Source organism: Oikopleura dioica, chromosome XSR, assembly GCF_907165135.1.
Source record: "Oikopleura dioica chromosome XSR, OKI2018_I68_1.0, whole genome shotgun sequence".
In the NCBI taxonomy this organism is placed as follows: Eukaryota; Metazoa; Chordata; class Appendicularia; order Copelata; family Oikopleuridae; genus Oikopleura; species Oikopleura dioica.
In genome coordinates, this window is record NC_137294.1 from 409,889 (window position 1) to 431,038 (window position 21,150).

The 21,150-nt window shown below is 42.3% G+C and overlaps 6 protein-coding genes and 1 long non-coding RNA gene across 7 annotated transcripts in view; 3 read left to right on the top strand and 4 right to left on the bottom strand.

The window, feature by feature from the left end:
- Positions 1–8,949, bottom strand: part of LOC145707869 (S-adenosylmethionine synthase-like) — a 75,428-nt gene extending 66,479 nt beyond the window's left edge. Inside the window, exon 1 of the mRNA XM_081785453.1 lies at positions 8,946–8,949. The gene's annotated coding sequence lies outside the window, so the exon portion shown is untranslated. The remainder of the gene's footprint in view (positions 1–8,945) is intronic.
- On the top strand, positions 477–2,453 carry LOC145706938 (uncharacterized). Its single transcript, XM_081784395.1, has 4 exons — positions 477–637; positions 1,045–1,409; positions 1,458–1,716; positions 2,160–2,453. Exons 1-4 carry the CDS (start codon positions 598–600, stop codon positions 2,195–2,197), a joined length of 702 nt encoding a protein of 233 aa, XP_081640521.1. The 5' UTR covers positions 477–597; the 3' UTR covers positions 2,198–2,453.
- Positions 2,273–4,776, bottom strand: LOC145706937 (E3 ubiquitin-protein ligase MARCHF8-like). The gene is made up of 6 exons (XM_081784393.1): positions 4,579–4,776; positions 4,155–4,226; positions 3,544–3,591; positions 3,408–3,494; positions 2,838–3,165; positions 2,273–2,435 (listed from the first exon to the last, which is right to left on the bottom strand). Exons 1-6 carry the CDS (start codon positions 4,744–4,746, stop codon positions 2,371–2,373), a joined length of 768 nt encoding a protein of 255 aa, XP_081640519.1. The 5' UTR covers positions 4,747–4,776; the 3' UTR covers positions 2,273–2,370.
- Positions 5,380–6,983, bottom strand: LOC145707879 (uncharacterized). Its single transcript, XR_014134778.1, has 4 exons — positions 6,885–6,983; positions 6,648–6,732; positions 5,768–5,865; positions 5,380–5,622 (listed from the first exon to the last, which is right to left on the bottom strand). It is a non-coding gene; the product is annotated as an uncharacterized LOC145707879 (long non-coding RNA).
- Positions 6,987–10,526, top strand: LOC145707880 (syntaxin-12-like). Its single transcript, XM_081785464.1, is given in 8 exon segments — positions 6,987–7,294; positions 7,494–7,584; positions 7,631–7,749; positions 7,752–7,799; positions 8,048–8,135; positions 8,789–8,861; positions 9,004–9,086; positions 9,340–10,526. Coding segments are annotated over 8 exon segments (804 nt in total). The 5' UTR covers positions 6,987–7,091; the 3' UTR covers positions 9,439–10,526.
- Positions 10,527–10,616: 90 nt separating this feature from the next.
- LOC145707872 (large ribosomal subunit protein uL11-like) lies at positions 10,617–11,373 on the top strand. The gene is made up of 3 exons (XM_081785456.1): positions 10,617–10,861; positions 11,034–11,115; positions 11,162–11,373. The coding sequence occupies exons 1-3, from the start codon at positions 10,652–10,654 to the stop codon at positions 11,365–11,367; spliced, it is 498 nt and encodes a 165-aa protein (XP_081641582.1). The 5' UTR covers positions 10,617–10,651; the 3' UTR covers positions 11,368–11,373.
- A 427-nt stretch (positions 11,374–11,800) lies between these two features.
- On the bottom strand, positions 11,801–14,145 carry LOC145707014 (acid-sensing ion channel 4-B-like). The gene is made up of 7 exons (XM_081784487.1): positions 14,112–14,145; positions 12,761–12,979; positions 12,599–12,720; positions 12,208–12,403; positions 12,091–12,172; positions 11,916–12,037; positions 11,801–11,874 (listed from the first exon to the last, which is right to left on the bottom strand). Exons 1-7 carry the CDS (start codon positions 14,143–14,145, stop codon positions 11,801–11,803), a joined length of 849 nt encoding a protein of 282 aa, XP_081640613.1.
- Positions 14,146–21,150: the final 7,005 nt, after the last annotated feature.

The following is a 21,150-nucleotide window of genomic DNA, read 5'->3' on the forward strand; positions in this document are numbered from 1 at the left end:
TTTTTATTTCTTTGGAGAAGGCGAAAACTATTTGTTATTTGTCTTGCAGAATAGCAATTATCTCTTCTTGCTATTAGAAAGAAAAAGGAAAGCCTGAGTCAGGGTCTCAAAGAACTGGAATGAAAAACCGCGCAGCGGCTTTCTTAAAAACGAAGCCGCGAGGCAGCTTTGCTAATATAACCATTACAATCATTCAAAAATTTTGGCGAAATTTTGGCTTTGCGGCTTCGATTTAAAAAAGCCGCTGCGCGGCTTTTCATTTCAGTTCTTTCAGGCATTGACTCAGGTTTTGTACACAGGTTGCTGAGTCCTTGATCAGCTTTGCTTGAATTTGGCTCTGCTAGCGCTTCCTGTGAAATCTAACTTTGCGTTTTTAGTTTTTGGAAAGGAAATCGTAAATTTTCGTGATTAATAATTATACTCCCACTGCTCTTATGCTCTTGTGCAAATAATTGACTCTTGCTCACACGGTGATGTTATTCCGAAGCTCCGTGGCCCCTTGGCACGAGATTAGACAAAAGAGATTTTATACAGCAAGTTCTTCCGAAAAAGGCACCAAATTATTCTAGCGCAATCGGAATTATTTATTAATTAATCATGACAGAAAATGAAAATGCACAGGAAGAGGATGTCTCAGGTAAATTAAGCCAAATATTCTTGGATTCTAGCTCGGCAGGAACCTGTGTAGAAATCCTGAGTCAGGGTCGAAATTTTTAAAAGATCTTTGAAAATTGAAAAGCCTGACTCAGGATTTCTACACTGGTTGCCAGGCCCAAGTGTTTAAGGGTGTCATCTTTGATTTTCGAAAAAATCAGCTGAAAATCGAGCAGCCGCGGCTATTTTGCGGCTTCGAGCGAAAAAGATGGAAAAGCCGCGCCGTGCGCGGCTTAAATTTTTCAACTCTAAGCCGCAAAAGCCGTGGCTGCTCGATTTTCAGCCGATTTTTTTCGAAAATCAAAGATGACACCCTTAAACACTTGGGCCCAAGAATATACATTTTTATCATTTGGTGAATCAAAAATAAGCCACTGTAACTTTTCGTAGATACTGTGCCTCCACGTCGAAATTGTTGCGTAATAATAACCGAAACAGCTGCTTTCCGTCGTTCGCAAACTTGGTGGCTTCAGTGGCGCAGTTACATTTCCAAGTTCATTTTGTGGGGCGGAATCGTCGGCATCTGCATCGGCTACGGTTTCTTGTGGGACAAGTGCGCAGCTCCATCGACCGGCAGTGCGCACAAGGAGTGCTGGACGACTCCCTACACGGCAGAGTGTTTTCCTTGCGGAGTGTGGATCGCGCGCTGGCTCGGTCTTCTTTTCCTCTTGACGCTGATCTTTTGCTACATGTTCTATTCGGTCATAAAGAGCTGCAACTGCTTGCTCTACGGATGCTGGCCCTTCATTCCAGTGGTAGGCTCTTCAATTTTCGTAAGAATTGAACGAATGAATAATTTGAAGACGCCGACGCCGGAAATAGAAGCGCGCGCCTCCAACAACCAAATCTACCCGATGGAAGAGGAGTGGCAGAACCCGTCGCACTGGGGACTCGACCTTCCGAGCTACGACGACGCGCTCGAAATGCCCAAAGTCGACGAAGACACGTTTGATGCTTCAAGAGGAGGAGTGGAGAACAGAGCTTACGACCAGTCGAGTTTAGGCCCGCCGCCAGAATACGAAGCGCCAGAGCCATCTGCTCCTCCGATTTATCAAACGAATGGTAAAGCGCACTCAAAACGATATTTTCGACATTTTAGGGGTCGAGGGGGACGATTTGTCGGTAATTTAGGGAGTGGGCTATTCTTGGGTGCAAATTTCTTTTATGGGCTCGGCCCAAAACCTGTGTAGAACACCTGAGTCAGGGTCTGAAAAAATTGAAGGTTTTTCAGACCCTGAGTCAGGTTTTCTACACAGGTTTCCGAGCCCAGAACAGGAAATTCCGCCAAAGAGCCATTCCCTAAATTACCGACAAATCGTCCCCCTCAACCCCTAAAATGTCGAAAATTTTAGAATTCGACTCGAAATAGTCGCTAATAATCGTCACTGAATCGGATTTGATTGACGAGCAAATATTGAAACTGAAATTGGCATTTGCAAACGCTCGCGTACAAATCACATTACTGATTTTTGCGTAAATCATCACGGTAACATTTCTGCTTCTAGAAGAGACGGCGGATTCCTCGGGGAGCTGGAACACGTGACAAATGCAAGCAACTTCGGATTAATGCAAAAACTGTATTCTGCTCGTTTCTTCTTTCAAAAAATGGATGTCTGTTTTGCGATTTTATTTGAACGTCACATGTGAAATGAGAAATATAAAACAATTGTACAAATTATTCGAAAAAGAAAAAGAACAATTCTAAATTCATAGTACTCATGCTTTCGAAACCACCGAGTCTCGGCTGTTCCACGAACTTGGCAAGCTTGACCCTTCTTCGACTGAAAAAATAATAAAAATAAATACAAGGCTCGGCAACCTATGTAAAAACCTGTGTCAGGGTTCAAAAGAAGAAACTGAAAAGCCGACTAGCGGCTTTTTAAAAACAAAGCCGCGGAGCGGCTTTGCCAAATTTAGAAAATGAGCTAATAAATCTATAAAAAACAGGAACCTGTGTAAAAACCTGAGTCAGGGTCCTCAAGGAGCTCTTAATCATTTCAATCTCTCATTCGAATTCTGGATCCTGACTCAGGTTTTTACACAGGTTCCTGTTTTTTTATAATTTTTTAGCTTATTTTCTGTATCTTGGCAAAGCCGCTCCGCGGCTTCGTTTCTGAAAAAGGCGCTAGTCGGCTTTTCAGTTTCCTCTTTTGAACCCTGACTCAGGTTTCTAGCGCTCTTACTTATCGTTGAAAGTCGTTGTTTTTTGGCGTCAATTTTAATTTCTCGATTGACGCGCGCTAGTTTATCGTAGAACTTCTTGAACCAGGTGCACTGGACGACGAGGAAGAAGGCAGTGCCGAGGAGGGTGAAGGCGATGATCGCCAGCTTGCCAAAGAAGGCTTCGCGGTCTTTTTCGACGAGCGGAGTCGGGCTGGTGACGTTTGCAGGATGCGCTGCCGAGTTCAGCTCCTCCTCCGAGTCCATAAAGATCAGGAAGACGCCGCCCACGAGACTGGCCAGCGCGATCAGAAGCATCAAAATACCACGCACGCAGCGACGGATGTCGGTCTAGCAGACAAGTTTACAAAAAATTGCGAGCTCTAGAATTTCAAAAACTGTGCGACTCGGCAACCTGTGTTAAAACCTGAGTCAGGGTCTGATATATTATTAAGGGTGTCACCATCGATTTCGGCAAATGATGTTGACACCCTTAATGAAAAGCTGGAATGATGATTCTCTGATTGAGACCTGACTCAGGCTTTAAACACAGGTTTTTCCCGAGCCCAGCTCTAGAATTCACTAGAACTTACCCTCGAAACACCGGAAAAGCCCCACAGATAGATGGGCCGTCTGCTCTCTTTGATTTGATACTCGTACTTGCAGATTTCGCATTGTTTCTGAAACAGAGAGCGCGGTTTTTCCATTTTTCAGAAGTTGAAAAAATACCTTGTCAGAGTGGATGATCCATTTAATTAGACAGCTGTTGTGTACAAACTAGCACGGGTTGAAAACAAAGCCATCAATCAAAAATAAACGAGTAACCTCAATTTTCTATTTTCAACCTTTTTTGATCGAAAAGAAGTGTGCTCGGCAACCTGTGTTGAAAACCTGAGTCAGGGTCTGAAATATCTTTTATGACCGGTTCAGACCCTGACTCAGGTTTTCAACACAGGCTGCCGAGCCGAGAAAAGGAGGTGAATACATGGTTTGTCTTTTATGTAATCTTACAAAGTGATACCCTTATTTTTCTTCTGAAAATTAATTTTTGGATCGTTCAAAAATGAACCTTTTCAGAAGAATCTCGTGATGAAAATAAAGTCACTCACGGGGGCCAAACTCGACCAAAGAAGGTGATAAAAAGTCGAATTAAAATCAGGTCATGGTCAAAATAGAACAAGCTAGGGTCGCCCCTGTTCTTTTGAAGAAATTCAAATTTCCATCAAATTTCGCATCACGAAAAGAAGATATGTTAGTTACGAAACTGAGTCTCGGCCCCTCTAATAAATGTTTATCGTTACTTTTATTATTGTCTTTGAGCTTGAAATTCAACCCGATTCCTTCATCGATCCTTTGCAATTGCAAGGCACAATCAGATTATCTCCAGGGTTCATGCAGAATCTACATATGTTCTAATAAAAATCGATTAGGGGCAATTGGGGGTAGCGGGAAGCGACAAAAAAACAGCGACGAAATTTCAAATAAGCCAATCAGATTTCTTCATTTGCCCATCTGGCCAATCAGAAGCCAGGTATTCGGGAAGGTGCCACGAAGCGACAATTTCTAAGCGACAAAATTTTACTTCGAAAAATAACGACTACTGATTGGCCGGTAAGCCAAATACAAGTTTTTGATTGGCTTAAATTTTTTCGAAATTTCGTCGCTCAGAAATTGTCGCTTCGCGACACTTTCCCAAACATTTTCGAGGGAGATTTTGTCGCGAGTTTTTGTCGCTTCCGACTTTTTTCGACTAAAAATACTCACATTTAGCGCGCTTTCTGCCCTGACCCATCTGTACAGGTCGGACATTTCGTCGAGCTGTGTTCGTTGTTCTGCGAGTTGAATCTTCTCTCCCTCTTGTTCTGGCTCTTGTTGGGATGGGGCACTCGAATGATCGTTATTTGGCCACGTGAGGGACCTTGTCGGGCGCATCGTCAATTTTTACAGCTTTTCGGGACTCTGCTTTTTTGAAGTATTTCTTTGCGTTTGCGAAAAATGCTGGATGAGATGAGAAAAGAAGCAAGTCAGTGATACGAAATCAGCAGTATCAAATCACTCGTATTATCGCTCTTTTTCTGTCTCAGACTCAGACAATGCTATTCGAGGAATTGATAAGCAGGCATCTAAACTGAGCTCGGAATTTCCGAGTCGGGAACCTGTGTAGAAAACCTGAGTCAGGCCAAAGCGGCTTCGCAACATACCCATAATTAACTCAGCCTTATAAAGTTGGCTCAGCTTTGCTTAGCCAATACTGGCCCAATAGAAAACCTACAAAAGCCAGGCTTAGGTCAGCATAGGTCTTAACTCACCTTAAAAATTGGCTCAGCTTTGCTTAGCCAATGAAAAACCTACGAAAGCCAGGCTAAGCTCAGCTTAGGCCTTGCAATTTTGATTGAGCTCAGGGAATCAGCTAGCTGAGCTGAGCTTAGCTCAATTTTCCTGGACTAAGCTAGCTTAGCCTTGATTTTTCCTGCCTTGAATCCTGCTCTTGAAAAGGAAACTCCCTGATTCCTGTTTTAGTCCTGATTACAGGATTAAAACTCAGAATTCAGCTTTTTTAATTTTTTGAATAGAATAGATTTAAAGAGTTCGTTTTAAAATTAAAGAATTTGGAAAAGCAGAATCATTTGAGCGGTATTCTTCGTTTCTTCTTCGGCTCAATAACTGGCGGTAATTTGCAACCACCGTCCTGGCGCAGCGGTTTTTTCGCCATTTCCGCGTCGTTCATCCACACTAGCTCGGGGCGGTTTTGGCCTTTGTAGTGGTTCGGGGCGATTTCCTTGAATTGGACAATGTGTTTCGTCAAAACTTGAAACCGGAATTATCAAAAATACCGATGATTTTTGCTCAAATCGCGAACAGCGCCGCCACTACGAGACTCGAGCCTTCTGATTGGCTGCGCTTAAAAATTTGATCAAATCAAATAGAATTGATAGTTTTAGAAATTCCGTTCCTTCGGCCGCTTCGGAAGCGAATTTGATTTTTCCTGAATAAGTTTTTCTTCTTTGAGATCTTGATATTGTCGGAATTCATCCCTCGTCTTCTGGTGCACTAAAAATCAATAAGAAATCTTGAAGATTAAATCTTCCAAAAATAGAAAAACGGATTCGGTACGAAAATTGGTACGCGGTACCGAATTCGCGGACGAGTTCTCGTACTTGGTACCAATTTTCGTACAAAAAATGACTGTTTTTCAGCGAAATACAGTCGTTTTTTCAAAAGAAACTCAATTTTCAACGAGTTGAAATTTGGCAAGCTTCTCTAGAATTTCGCCCTAGCTCTGAATGTTTTTGACTTTTGCCATTCACTTTTTCAACTCTTCGAAAAAAGAGACGAAAAAGTAGAAAAGTCCGAGCAGCGCGAAAAACAGGTAAATTAAACTTTGAAAACTTTGAATTTCAAAAATTTTTTAGTCATCGAGTTTTGAAAGAAAGAAAAACTGCTTCCAGTTCCAAAGCTCGATTTGTTTCTGAAAAAGAAAGAAAACATGACTGCTGCTGAGTTCCTGAATAAAATCAATTTCTGACTTTACAAAAAACGTCTTTCTTTTTCATTATTTTTTGAGGTAGTGGAGCAGTTGGTAGAAAAAAGGGATAAATCCCAGAGCGGGACGTCTCCTAAGGTCCCAGAGTGGGAATAAAGAGAGCGTCCCATTCTGGGATTAGCCACTGCTTGGCTCGGAAACCTGTGTGAAAACCTGAGTCAGGGTATGAAAGATCTTAACAGAAAGGTGGCTCTTTCGTTGAAAATCTTTCTGACCCTGACTCAGGTTTTTCACACAGGTTGCCGAGCTCAGAAGCACTGTAGAAGAGAGAGAGAGAAAGAGTACTTACTCTGTTTGAGAGCATACTGGTCGCCCTTGAAGACCAAATTACACGCTTTGAAGCAGTTTTTGTATTCTTTCAGAACTTGGGCTCGCTTTTAATGGATTTTACACAAAATAAACGCATTTTTTCAAGCTAAAATTCACCATTTCTTCTAAATATTATTCCTAATTTTGTTAAATAATTATTAAAATTAATATTTTTAATGATAAATTAAACAATTTTGAATAATTAGAAAATCCTCGCCAAAACAGCTGCCATCTCGCCAATTCTCTTCCTCGTGAACTGGTCGGGTGAGTCACGCGTGACTAATGACTCACTCTCGCAGCGCGCGCGCTCATTGGCGCGCCACTTCCCAGCCACCAACTCGCTCTTCCTTTTTACTTTCCGACTTTTCAGAGCAGATAAAACCGAATTGAGCCGTTTTTCGAGTCGAAAAAAGAGAAGAAATAAATGTCCTTCGGCAAAGGCGATTTCGGCGGCGGCTCTCTGAGCACAAGCCCCGGGGCGAGTTCCAGCTCGACGATGGACTACAACAGAATCACACAAGTCGTTTCCGCGAACACCACGAAAATTCAAAATCACGTCAAAGAGATCAAAAAATTAGCTGAACAAGTTGGAACCGAATTGGATAATTCAGACGTCAGAACTAAAATGTAAGTCTTTTCTTCATTATTTTATTATTAAAATTTCGAGAAGCCGAAACCTGCGGCTTCTAGCTTTAAAGTATAAAAGCCGCGCGAAGCGCGGCTACTTTACTTTGCTTTCTCGAAGCCGCAAGATTCGGCTTCACGTTTTTAATGAGTAACAGATTGAATATTACTACTTTTGACTCGAAATTCATTTCATTTTTAGTCAACAAACTCAGACAACAACAAAGCGATTATGTCAAGACACAGAAAAGTTACTAAACGAGTTAAAAGGTCTTCCCGCGCCGGATTCACCCGTAAGACCCCCTTTTCCCCTTCCTGTAACTGACTGTAACTCTTTAGGCGGAGAAGCGGGAGCGAAGAATAACCCTAACTCGTCTGGCGAACAATTATTCGAACGCGCTGAACGAGTACCAAAGAGCAGTCGCGACTTGCTCAATCGCGAAAAGGCCCAAATCAGCCAACAGAGCAACTCATCCGAGGGCAACTCTTTGATCGCGCTGGATAATGGGTAAGAATCGAAATATTTTGCGGCTTTGAGCATCAAAATGGCCCGAGCTCAGCAACCTGTATAGAGAACCTGAGTCAGGGTCTGAAAGATCTTATAAGGCTTTTTATTAAAGATTTTTCAGACCCTGACTCAGGTGTTCTACGCAGGTTGCTCAGCCCGGGTCTTTTTGTCGCAAAAGCCGCAAATTTTATATAAAGCGCTCCGCGGCTTTTGTAATTTATCAATCCCTTTTTAACGTAAAATTCTAGCGCTGGTCAAGCCCAATTGCAGCAACAGCTCTCGCCAAACGAGATGGCTCAAATGCAGGATCGCGAAAACGCGATCATCCAGCTCGAGGTAAATCAGCAGCAGCAAGAGCAAATTGAGCTGGACCCGCTGCAACGGGCGCAGGACGAGGAGCTGGGCCGCCTCGAACAGGAAATTGAGGATATGGCCGAAGTGTTCACGGAGGTCCACAAACTCGTCCATGAACAGGGCGAAGTTGTCGGTAAGAAGCCTTTTTAACTCTTTCCAAACGACTTAAATTTTCAAATAATTAAAATCAATGAGTGCTATTTTAAAATTTTACTGATTGAATGGCTTTTACACGTGATAATTACTAATTTTCAGATTTAATCAGCCTGAATCAAGACTAATAGATAGGGTCGCCATTTAACGGAAAAACGACTCTATGACGTGTTTGTTTTAACGGATTTAACAATCTTCGATAGGGTCCCCTTTTTAACGGATTTTCTGGAACCTAGATCAAGAAAATCCGTTATTTAAGGGACCCTATCTAAGATTGTTGAATCCGTTAATACAAACACGTCATAGAGTCGTTTTTCCGTTAAACTGGCGAGCCTACTTCTGTGTTTTTTTGATATGCGAGTATTTTTTCGATTTGTATTCAAAATTTGCCATATCCTCAAATTTCCACGTCCTGCGCGGTCCCGGCTGAAAACTGCAAAATTCCGATTCGCAAGATTACGAATTCTGAATTTGTGTTTTAGGCGGACATCGCGGACGTGAACATGATTTTCAAAGACCTTGCCACAATGGTGCATGATCAGGGCGAAATCATCGGTAAGTTTCAATTTCGGGGACGCCCTTTTTTAAAATTTCTTGTTTTCTTGATTTTTGGATTTTATGTTTAACTTATTCGTTTATTTATAATCTCGGTGTTCAAAGTTGAAATTACATTTCAAAAGCTTAAAATATTTTTTAGACTCGATCGAGCAAAACATCGAAACTGCAGTTGTCGACATTCAATCAGGAAATACACAGCTTCGTCAGGCCCGAGAGCATCAGGTGTGTACGAAGTTCTAGAGCTACCTACTTTGTGTAGTTTTGAATCCCCATCGACGCCTCTGATTGGTCAAACGAGCCCATATCTTTGGAAAAATGGGAAGTGCCTCTGATTGGTCAAGCAAGCGCTTTTCCCTTTCTCTAGAAATATGGGTTCGTTTGACCAATCAGGTGCGTCGATAGGGATTCAAAACTAATTCGCTTGATTAGCGACACTTTTTTCTCGAGGCCTCTCTTTTTAAAACCATATTTTCAGCAAGCTGCGCGGAAGAAAAAGTTCATCATCGCCATCGTCTTTCTGATCTTCATTCTGGTGCTGTTCCTGATCATCTGGTTCTCGTGGAAGACCTCGTGAGTCTTTCCCAGTTCTTCTATCGTTCAACTTAATTTCTTCAATTTCTTTTATTCCTTCCAGAGATTGACCTTTCTTGTTTTTGCGAGTTGATTTTTTCTCCGGGTTTTTTCAGTTTTATAATTTAAAATTCTATTCTTTTCGTTCACATGTCAAAAAAACGACCCTGGAAAATTTCAACCGCTGTATTTTTTTTATCACAATTACGAACTTACACACTTTCCGCTACGATTCTTATTTTAAACAGACACGGTATTCTAGAGTCTCTGTGACCAATCGACAGTACACTTTATTTTTACTATCATTCATGTTCAATGTCCGGTGAATTTTACTGTGCAATTCTCCAATTCTAGCTGAAGTTGACCCACTTTTCTTACCTTCCGCTGGGCCCCCTTTTTTCTTCAACTTAACCTCTTGCCATTTTCGAGCGGTTTAACCCGTTGTGCGCGGCGCTTTCCTCCACGCAAACGGGTTAAAAATACGGGCTGGTGGCACGAAGCGTCAAAAAGTTTGTCTGTGTGGCTATTTGACTGCTGATTGGCCGGTTCGCTGAGTAAAGGTTTCTTATTGGCTTTAAGTTTTTGGCCAATCAAAAGCCTGTGTTCTGTCTACCGGCTAATAAGCAGCCAAATAGCCATACATGCAAATTCTATCGCTTCGTTCCTTCAATTCTCAAGAAATTCATGCTCAACTCCGCACAGACAAAGCAAAATGACAAATTTCCGCAACTGTATTACTATTCAACATTCGTATTTCCACAAAACCACTTCTCAATCTAACCATTCATCTATTTCAGAACTTATGAGAAAAGCGCTTCGCGACAGGAAGAGTGCTCCAGCTCCAGTTGAAAGAGGAATCTACTGAGAAACTGGAACTCCGGTCCGGAGTTGAGCAAAAAATGGAAAGTGAAGAGCGGAAAAAGCCGGCTCCAGCCAAACATTCCAGCGCCGAAAAATGGAGCAGGTTCAGGCGAAGACGAAGAAAACGACAGGAACCGCGAAGAATCATCGGAAAAGCTTCAGGCGAAGAAGACTCAGAAAATGACGACGGAAACGATCGGAAAAACTCCTTTACCCGATTATGCGAGGAAACAATCCTCTGCTGCTCTATATTATTCAATGAACCATTACACCTTTTACACTATTACACTATTTTTTTAAACTCAAGACTCTTTTCAACCTTTTCTTGTTTTCAGAAACCGGATAAAACTCAAAAGATGCCACCAAAGTTCGATCCCACCGCCATCGTCGAGGTCTACCTCCGAGTTGTTGGTGGCGAAGTCGGTGCCACTTCCGCCCTTGCCCCAAAGATCGGTCCCCTCGGTCTCTCCCCAAAGAAGATCGGTGACGACATCTGCAAGGCCACTGGCGACTGGAAGGGTCTCAAGATCACTGTCAAGCTCACCATCCAGAACCGACAGGCTCAGGTAACCCTTCATCCTCTTCCTTCTTCTCGTTTTGATGGCCAAGACCGCGGGGCGGTGCCCGTTTAAAGCAAAGAACTTGTCGGGATCCGCTAAGGAGGTGGACTCACCTGCGTAGCTTTTCATGGTCGAGGAGGAGCTTGTAGCTTCACTGAATAAGTTCGAACGATTCTAGGTCTCCGTCGTCCCCTCCGCCTCCTCGATGATCATCAAGGCCCTCAAGGAGCCCCTCCGAGACAGAAAGAAGGTCAAGAACAGTAAGTCCCCCTCTTTCTATTCCTTCCGCTAATCGCAACTGCTCAGTCCAGCACAACGGTAACATCACCATGGACGACATCATCAACTGCGCTCGAATCATGCGACCACGATCTGGCGCCCGGGACCTTTCCGGCACCATCCGAGAAATCCTCGGCACTGCCCAGTCCGTTGGATGCACCGTCGACGGCTCCGACCCACACGATCTCATCGAACAGATCCGGGCCGGCGAACTTGATGTTCCTCTTGAATAAATACTGTAGCTTGAGTTGAGCAACAAAAAATCAATCTTTGGAGAATCTTCGTTTTGCTTACGATCATTCTCTTCCTTGTTTTCATGTGCTTATTTGCAGGGCCAGATGAGTAGTTTTATTGCGTATTTACAGGGCATTACAGTAACAGTTATTGCTTGTGCCAATAAACGGGCTCAGAAATGATGGCAAAATCGTAGCTATGCCGGCGGACGTGGCTCTTATCCGACTTCAGCAGCGGACTTCTTGGCAAAAGTCCCTTCGGATATCTGATCCAGTATATTTTAATGGATACTAATTATCGTACTGCATCTGGGACCGTTCCTGTAAGATTCGCGCACTCTTCCAAAGAAGCGACAAAAGCTAGTTGCGAACCAGTCCAAAGTGCTCAAAATCGTTGCTAGAATCAGATTTGTAAGCAAGGGAATTCGAATTGCTAGTACTGACCTAGACTAACGCCAAGAACAAGTCCAGCTGAGCCACCTACATCTCCCATGAATTGCTCCCACTCTAGTTACTGTAAGAAAAGAGCGAAGCGCATAACGACTCACCGTAATCTGGTACTTCTTGATTCACATGTTCGAGCACTTCTGGAATGTAGAGAACAGCCGAGGCCATCGTATCGAATTTGATCCCACCTTGCTGCAGCATTTCTCGTCCGTTTTTGTACTCTCTTCATTCAAAAAGTACAGTAAGACGAATTTCGATACAGTCAAATTTACATACCCGTACTGGACGAATTGCCCTTCCGGGATCTTTTCTGAGCAAGGATTGAGACAGTCGCACCTGTTTTCCCGGTTTGACTCGGCTGTTCTTGACGGGTGAATTATGAACTTGACAAACCGTAACTGGGATTGTTGAAGCCTTTGACGATTTTGGCGACGCATGTGGCTTGATCTTGAACGCTGCATCTGCGCAGCTCTTTCTTTATCGCGTCATTCTCGCCACGCAGGTAGTTCATCGTGCAATTGCAAGTGTTCTCCACCGTGTCTGCCAGACACTCGAACTTGCAGTGCCCTTTCGTGCTGGGCTCGGCAACCTGTGTAGAAAACCTGAGTCAGGCTCTGAAGGAACTGAAATGAGAAGCCGCAAAGAGTTCTTCAGACCCTGAATCAGGTTTTCTACACAGGTTGCCGAGCCCAGCTTTCGTGTAGTTCAGGAAGCGCCTTAGTGGGTGGCTTTTCTCGTCCTCGAAAAGAATTGTTCGAAAAAAGAGGGTGATGGGATCAGTTACTTGGCAAATGGAATAAGGCTCTCCCAGCAGTTGCTTGTGGGTTTGTTTGAGAGCGACGATGGGAACTGAACTTGGCGACATGGTGACCGAGCGAATCGTCGCGATCGTCCGGTCGTTGATGTCTAGAGCGGTTGTTGAAGAAGGGGGATAGTTTTGTTTTACCAGAGTAGTAAAGAGAAAGGCCGGTTAGAAAATGCAAGTAGCCGATTGAAGCGTCCGATTGATTAAACGCGGCGACGAGCGAAAGAGTCAGCTCCTGACCACTTTGCTCGAAGCTCTCGCCAAGGACGAGCTCGTCGGGATCGAAGCTCTTGCACTTGCCGTACTTGGTGTTTTCGACTTTCCACGAGTTCGTGCAGCGCGTATCGCCAAATTTACAACCTTCAAAGGTCCACTTTCTTAAAATCAAAACAGAAATGTACCAATGATTTCGAAGTCGAGGGCAGTTTTGTCGAGAAATTCATCGTAGCTGATATTTTTCACGCTTTCGAAGAGATCTGATTCTTTGTATTTTGCCCCGCTGGTACTGTACAAAACTGGGCTCGGCAAACTGAGTAGAAAACCTGAGTCAGGCTCAGGAAGAGCTAAAATGAAAAGCCGCGTTGCAGCTTTTTCGCGGCTTCCTTTTAAAAAGCCGCTACGCGGCTTTTCACTTTAGCTCTTCCAGAGCCTGACTCAGGTTTTCTACTCAGGTTGCCGAGCCCTGGTACAAAAGTCGCATGGCGCCGGAAGAGTTGGAAAGTTCGGGATAGAAAAGACGCATTTTGGACAAACTGTGCATTCCGTTTGGGCAAATTATGATCCTCGGAAAAGGCATGTTCGAAGCGCGACTATACGAAGCAGACGAGTGGTCTTTAGAAAGTTAGAACTTTTAAAGAAAAGGAGCTTGTCTTTCTTTGTTTGAATCAGCTGATAACTTTATCGAATCTGGGCTTGATCGAGGAGCGGTATTCAAAGTAGACAAGGCAGTTTTTGTAAATGCTCTGGAAAATCAGTTTTTGAACTGAAAAATTCATAAATTGAACCTTGGTCGAGTAAATGATCCCTCCAGCGAAGAAAACTAGCCAAATTAATTTTCGCAGGCAGCCAACATTCGTGCCAATTATTTGCGAACAGCCTTAAAAAAGACCTGATTACACATCATCTAGAATAAGGGCTTCCACCGGACTTTTCTCTCAAAGTTAACCCAAGCAGACATCCTTATTCTATGTTTTTAACGAATAAGGGTATCACTTTGTTAAGTCTCGAACGAAAAGTCAGAGAAAAACACTGATTCTTGATCTCTAGATCTAAGGGTATCACTAAGCAAAAATTGAGATTCATGCTCCAAATATTCAATTCTAGCTTTACCCTTATTGTCCTTTGTCCCCTTAAGGGTGTCAACAACGATTTCGCCAACGATAATTCGATCGTTGTTGACACCCTTAAAGGGACAATAAGGGTAAGGCTAGAATTGAATATTTTGAATTTGAATCTCTATTTTTGCTTACTAAAGTGATGCCCTTATTTCTACCTGTAGGAAGCTCTCCAATCTCTTGCTGCTTCATTCTTACTCAAAAAATATTCTCAACTCGAGTCTGATCCGACTGTAACTGACTGTAAGTGAAAGTGTTAACGAGAAAATATAATATTAATTAAGTTTCGCTAAGTAATCTCTTAGCTCAATCGTATACAGTCGAATTGAAAACGATTCTTATTTATTTACGAAGCAGTAGCAAGAAAGGCCACGGAGCAAGGCATTAGCGAGTCTAGATCAGAATTTCTCTTCTTCGAGTTTTGCACCCAGTTGAGCTCACGAGTTCACGTGAAAAAGAATATAATAACGCAAAGTCAAGGGCATTCGTTTTTATTCATTTCGAATAGAGCAGATTTCTTCCTTTAGTCATCGTTTTCAAGAAGAAAAAATGGTCATTTTTTACTTGATTTCAGAAATTTTGAAAAGTGAAATCAAGGAAGAGTCCTTTCTGGGCTCGGCAACCTGTGTAGAAAACCTGAGTCAGGGTCTGAAAGAACTGAAATAAAAAGCCGCGGAGCGGCTTTTAAAACGCCAGAATTTTTGATAGATTGTAATGCTCCGCGGCTTTTCATTTCAGTTCTTTCAGACCCTGACTCAGGTTTTCAACACAGGTTGCCGAGTCCAAAGTTAAGGATTAGGGTCTCCTGTGTAGAAAACCTGAGTCAGGGTCCTGAATGATCTTCCTTGCAGCGGCTTTTCGTTGAAGATTATTCGGAACCCTGACTCAGGTTTTCTGCAGAGGTTAGGGTTAGGCTTTGAGAAATCAATTTTGAAGGGCAAAATCAAATTTTTATTTCCATTTCTATTTGGGAGGCATTCCAAGCTTAAAAACTAATGAATTGATAGATTTAAAACTAAATAATCAGCTTTGAAATGAAATATACAGGAGAGCAGATGGCTGCGCTGCCAGTTCAAGGAGCTTCAGTTCAAGCATTCGCCTTGATCTCCATTCCGAATGCTGTATTCAATTTGTTCAAATTGAGCTCCAGTTTCCCGCTTTTGACGAGTTGGGAAGCTGGCGCCGGGATTTTTGTTTGTCGAGACGAAATTTATGGTCTGGCCGGGCGTCGCAATCAAAGAAGCCCAATTGTCAATTGCCCTCTTTTTCTTTTCCGGAAACTCGTAAAACTCCCTTTTTCCTTTTCATCCCCTAATCTTGGTATTCAAATCTGACAAGCGCCCTTATCCTCAGTTTCTCAAAGAACTCGCCACGTCGAAATCCTCGCTTTGGAAAGTGGCGATTTTCATCATCGCGTCGCTGATTGACATTCCGGATGCGAAAATGAAGCATCGCAGGTGCAGCTTATTCCTTTTCCCGGCTGTTGACTTCCGCCCTCCCCGCGCGCGCCCATGTATTCAGCCAGCATCTTTTTTTAAACAAAACCTTTTTCGCGATTTTAAGGAAATTAGCAAAAATTGACGGCGATTCGGAACGCACCTGCTTACGAATTATTTCTAATGCGATTAACGCGGCTACAAATGACTCAACATAAATAAGGGGCTGAGTCAGGTTCTGAAGAGCTAAAATGAAAAGCCGCGCAGCGGCTTTTTAAACGAAGCCGCAAAGCGGCTTCGCTAATTTAACCATTACAAAGTATCAAAAATGTGCCTTCGTTTAAAAAAGCCGCTATGCGGCTTTTCACTAAATTTTAGCTCACTTTTACCTTTGGCAGTAGCGGTAAAAGTCCGTTGATTTAGTGAAAATTAGCCGAATTGGCGGCGTTTTCGCCTCGCACCTGGTAGCGAGTGACAATCGCGACCGCAAGACCTGGACCGCCGATAACTTAACCGAGTTAATCCCAAAGAGAGAGAGAGCTACGATGGCTTCTTCTTTCTTAGATAAAATAAAAATCGAAACGGATTACCGCCAAATTGAGCCGCTGAAATGCGCGATTGGGCGGAAGCAACAAAGTTCAAAAAGGAGAAAATGATAATTTTGGAATAAAGAGACTTAGCCAAGCCAAGTCCTAGACAGTAAGGGCTTCCCTGGGCTCGGCAACCTGTGTGGAAAACGTGAGTCAGGTCCTAAAGAGCTGAAATGAAAAGCCGCGTAGCGGCTTTTAAAAACGAAGCCGCAAAGCGGCTTCGCTAATACTACCAAAAAATCTATCGAAAATTCTGGCGAAGCCGCTTCGCGGCTTCGTTTTTAAAAGCTGCTGCGCGGCTTTTCATTTCAGCTCTTTTAGACCCTGAGTCAGGCTTTCTACGCAAGTTGCCGAGCACAGCAAGGACGAAAAAGCCGAGCTTGACTCTCAGGGCTACCCAGTTGCAACCAGTAGCCCCCTGTTTTTAACAGGGAGCTGAACAGGCTGTGGGCACTCGTAAATGCCAGATGCGCGATGGCCTTTGTTTGGGCACACACGCTCTTTCCGAAACGCGCGGAGGGCATCATGGAGGAAATCATCCCGAGTGGCCGTTTTTTTGTTGCTCGCTTCTTTTTGGGCACATCTTTTTCAAACACTCGAGCGCTGGCTGAAGGGTCCTTCCAGCAGAGCGAATCCAATTGTGTCGGAATGTTGCGGAAATAAGCGCTTGATAGCGCCATCAAGTGCTCATCACTTCAACAAATCGGAGCCCAAGCAAAAATATATCAAGTGTAAAAATCGACAGGTGGCTTCTTTTTCTTCATCCCTTCTGCGATTTTTTGCTCGAGAAGAAAATCGATCACTTGGGGAAAAAGTTGGGGATTATCTCGCTCGAGAACATCTGCCACTTTTTTCTTCCCCCTTTTTCGCCGATTTCACTTGAGCAAAGTCGGGCTACGCGCCAGCGCACATCAAAATACAAAATTTTCAGCGAAGCTGAAATTTTTCAAGCCCTTTTAAAAAATTTGGGGTCCCCATTTTAACGGTTTTTTCCCCTAAAATTCTTACGTAACAAAATTTCTGAAAGAAAAACCGTTAAATTGGGGACCATCTTAAGGGGATACCACATCAAATAATAAATTTCAAATAAGGGTGTCACCATTTTATAGCGCCAAAATTTCTAAATGGAAAATTGAGATTAGCGCTATACACCCCCTTAAAATTTTTCTCGATAAGCCTTTTATTTAAAGTTTAAATAAGGGTGTCACCATGTTAAAACAGTGCAAAAATTATATAAGAGAATCTGGGTTAGCGCTATACACCCCTTAAATTTTAAGGGGATATCATATCAAATAACAAATTTTGAATAAGGGTGTCACCAGCTTAAAGCGCCAAAATTTCTAAATAGAAAATTAAGGTTAGCGCTATACACCCCTTAAATTTCTCTCGATAAGCCTTTTATTTAAAGTTTAAATAAGGGTGTCACCATGTTAAAAAACTGCAAAAATTATGTAAGGCAATCGGGGTTAGCGCTATACACCCCTTAACTTTTAAGGGTATATCATTTCAAATAACAAATATTAAATAAGGGTGTTACCACCTAAAAGCGCCAAAATTTCTAAATGGAAAATTGAGGTTAGCGCTATACACCCCCTTAAAATTTTGTTTTCAAAAGAAGAGCGGCGTGAGAAAATGAAAATGAGCGCGAATTTCGAATTATTGCAGGCTGGGAGGATTGTTTCACTAATGCGCTGTTTTGGGCACAAACCGGCGGCCTTATCCACCGAGAGCCTGCCCTCGATTAGATCAAACGCATTTGGAATAATTGGAGCTGTCAAACACAAAATTCACCTTTTGATGAAGCCATAATTGTCGCGCTCCCCTGCCAAAATTTTATTCAAATTATTATTTTTCTTCTCGATCCAATTTCAATTCAAATTTCAATTTCCTCTTCGTCTAAATTATATATTTGGGCTCGGCAACCTGTGTAGAAAGCCTGAGTCAGGGTCTGTAAGAACTGAGATGAAAAGCGCGCAGCGGCTTTTTTAAAATTGAAGCCGCTAATATTGAAATTACAATATATCGAAAATTCCGGCGAAGCCGCTCTGCGGCTTCATTCTTAAAAGCCGCTTTGCGGCTTTTCATTTCAGTTCTTTCAGACCTTGACTTAGGTTTTCTACACAGGTTGCCGAGTATAATTATTAATTAGTTAATTATTGAATATTAATTTATTCAATAATTAATTAATAATTTATAATTGATAATCATTTAATTAATTATTGAATAAAATAAAGCTTTTCTCCATAAAATTGGACTCGCTGGTTGTGTTTTTGGAGAAGAGTGTGCCAAGACGATAATAATATTCGCCCCGATTAAAAATTTATTTGATTTTATATTGGGACTGGTAATAAGTGCCCGCCGCATTAGTAGATGGCGAATTCACTCAGATCAATTATTAAAAAGACGCGCTTTCAAGCCAGCTTACTTTCTTTTCAAAACACTTTTGATCTCGAATTTTGGAGCATTAATTAGACACACTCATTTTTAAACTCGCTTTGTTTCTCGCTTGCCCAAAATTGTCGGTTAAAATCGACAAAATAGGTCCTAAATTGACAATTAGACTCTGAAATCAATTTTAGCGAAATTCTAGCGCCAGAATTATCCAACCAATCAGCCAGGAAGATTTAGGAGAAGGTTGTTTTTACAGTCGAAAAATTCCGACGAAAAAATTACGAAAGCGGAGAAGCCCAAAAGTAAGCCGCCCTGGAAAAATATCGCAGCGTGAATAATAACTCGAAATAGAAGTGAGGCGAGGAAAACCAGCGAGTCCCAATGTGGGAACCCAACCCGTGAACGGTGAAAAAGTCAGCTCAGAGGACATTTGGAGGTGGACTCAAGCGGAAACCGTGAAGTTTCATGCCCTGCCAAGCTGAGTTTGGCAACCTATGATTCATAGGCTATGAAAAAACCTGAGTCAGGTTTTGAAGAGCTTCGAAACATGACGAATAAAGGGTGTCCCCAACGATAACTCAAAGTTAACCATGTTTTGGATAAATCTTTGGGGACACCCTTAACGTCTAATATTTTGTCAAAAGCTCTTCAAAACCTGACTCAGGTTTTCTACTCAGGTTTTCTACTCAGGTTTTTGAGCTCCGCTGAGGATAAAGCGTTACTGTAACTAGAACCGGCTAGATGTCGTTTTGTTGGGAAAGGTGGAAGTGGAGAAATATGCGAATGAATAATATTCATTTTTTTATTTCAACAAATGTGTCGGTTGAAGACTTTTAGAAGCTAATCATGAAGAAATAGTCGAATTGAGAATGAAAATTTGGCAATTATTTCGAAGCCAATTAGTTATTGCTCGGCTAACGAGCCTGGAAAGCGAGCTTGAATGTCGAGAAATGTCTCTTTTTGGACATTTTGTTGGTCCCGGTCCGTCTGTAGAGCGGGAGCGGTTTTGATCAAAATCCAATTACGCGGGGTCGAGTGGCCCGCTCGTCCCAAATCGGCCAGAAAACGCGAGGCTCGGCGGGCGAGCTCTGATCCTCCCTCGCCAGCTGCCTCCTTCCGAAAGCGATTTTACGCTGCTCGTTTCAGAACTGCTCCTGTCGCGACTCCACCAAGCAAAAGAAAATGTATACAAGCAATCTGACACGCGGATCCGTTACGCGCTCTTTCATCCCCATTTCACCTTCCCATGACTCGCTTTTTCTTTCTTGATTCTTGTGTAGACACAAAACCACTCGGCTACAACCTAGCAAAAACACTGATTCTTAAAACAACACTCTAGCTAGGCTCAGCAATCTGTGAAGAAAACCTGAGTCAGGGTCTGAAAGAGCTTTAATGATCCTTTCAGACCCTGACTCAGGTTTTCTCATTGAAAGCTTAGTTTGAAAATTGACAGTTTGTTTAGTCATTTTAGCCAATTTTAGTCAAGTAAGAAGATTTGAATCCTGGGCTCAGGAACCTGTGTAGAAAACCTGAGTCAGGGTGAGAAAGCGGCTTTCATACCCTGACTCAGGTTTTCTACACAGGTTGCTCAGCCGAGAATTCAAGTCTTCTTACTTGACTAAAATTCGCTAAAAATGGCTAAACAAACTGTCAATTTTAAACCAACCTTTTGATGAGAGTTAACCTAGTGACACCCTTATTTTAATTTTTCAACATAAAATTTCTGTCCTTAGGGTTAGGGTTAGTAAATCATATGTCAAAGTTATAGCTATGGTTGGGCCAAAGTTGTGAATTAAAAAATCAAGAAATAAGGGTATCACTATGTTAACTCTCGAAGTTTTTCTTTTTCTAATAAAAATCTATTTTTAGCGAATTAGAAATGCAATATTCATAAAAAGATGGCTCAATAATCCGGCCTTCTGTTTCTTTCTATTTCTGGCTGAGATGTTTGCTGTTACAGTGAGTTACAGTAGCAGACGGGCCAGCAATAGAATGGAACATTGACTAAGTGATTAATAATGAATGGAACTGTTTCCAAGTTGAGATACGGCGATTTTGTCGTTGAAATCGATTTCGGCCTAAAAACGGTTCCTGCGGTGGCGGCCCCCTCTTTCGATAAATTGCCAATTTTGATTTTGTTTTCAGGAAATTCAAGAATCAATAAGCCCCATTCAAACCAGCGGGACACTTTCCCACTCGCCTCGGGGCAACAATCTTCAGATTCGCAATCACCATCTCAGATTATCAACAAAAAAACAATCTTCCTCTTTTTGCCGTTGCTTAAAATTAAGGGTGTCCCCCATCAAAATCCGAATTTTCAAGAAATCCAAAAATCGCGACCAATTGAGCGTCAATAAGCCAGTTGATGATAAGGCTTATCACTTTCATTCTTCAAGAAAATGAAATTCCCTTCCGGCTTGTTTTTCCGAAGCGTTCGTTTTCTGAGCTTCGCCTTTTAGAACCTGCTTGAGCAGAGCTGCTCAGGCGCGAAAAATATAAAGAAAGAAAAGAACGGAATTTTTTCAAACGAGTGATCAAAAAGTAGAAAAGAAGGGGCGAATTTGCTCACTCTTGCAAAACCCGGTTCAGAACCTAGGCTAGGAAAAGTTTACATGGTGACACCCTTATTTCATAATTAAAAGTTGTAAGTTCAGGCCTAAACTTTCAACTGAAAAGACAAAATAAGGGTGTCAATGTGTTAAAAATATAAGAAAGAGTACAAGAGATTTAAATTCAAGAGGTTCTAAAAACCTGTGTATAAAACCTGAGTCAGGGCTCTG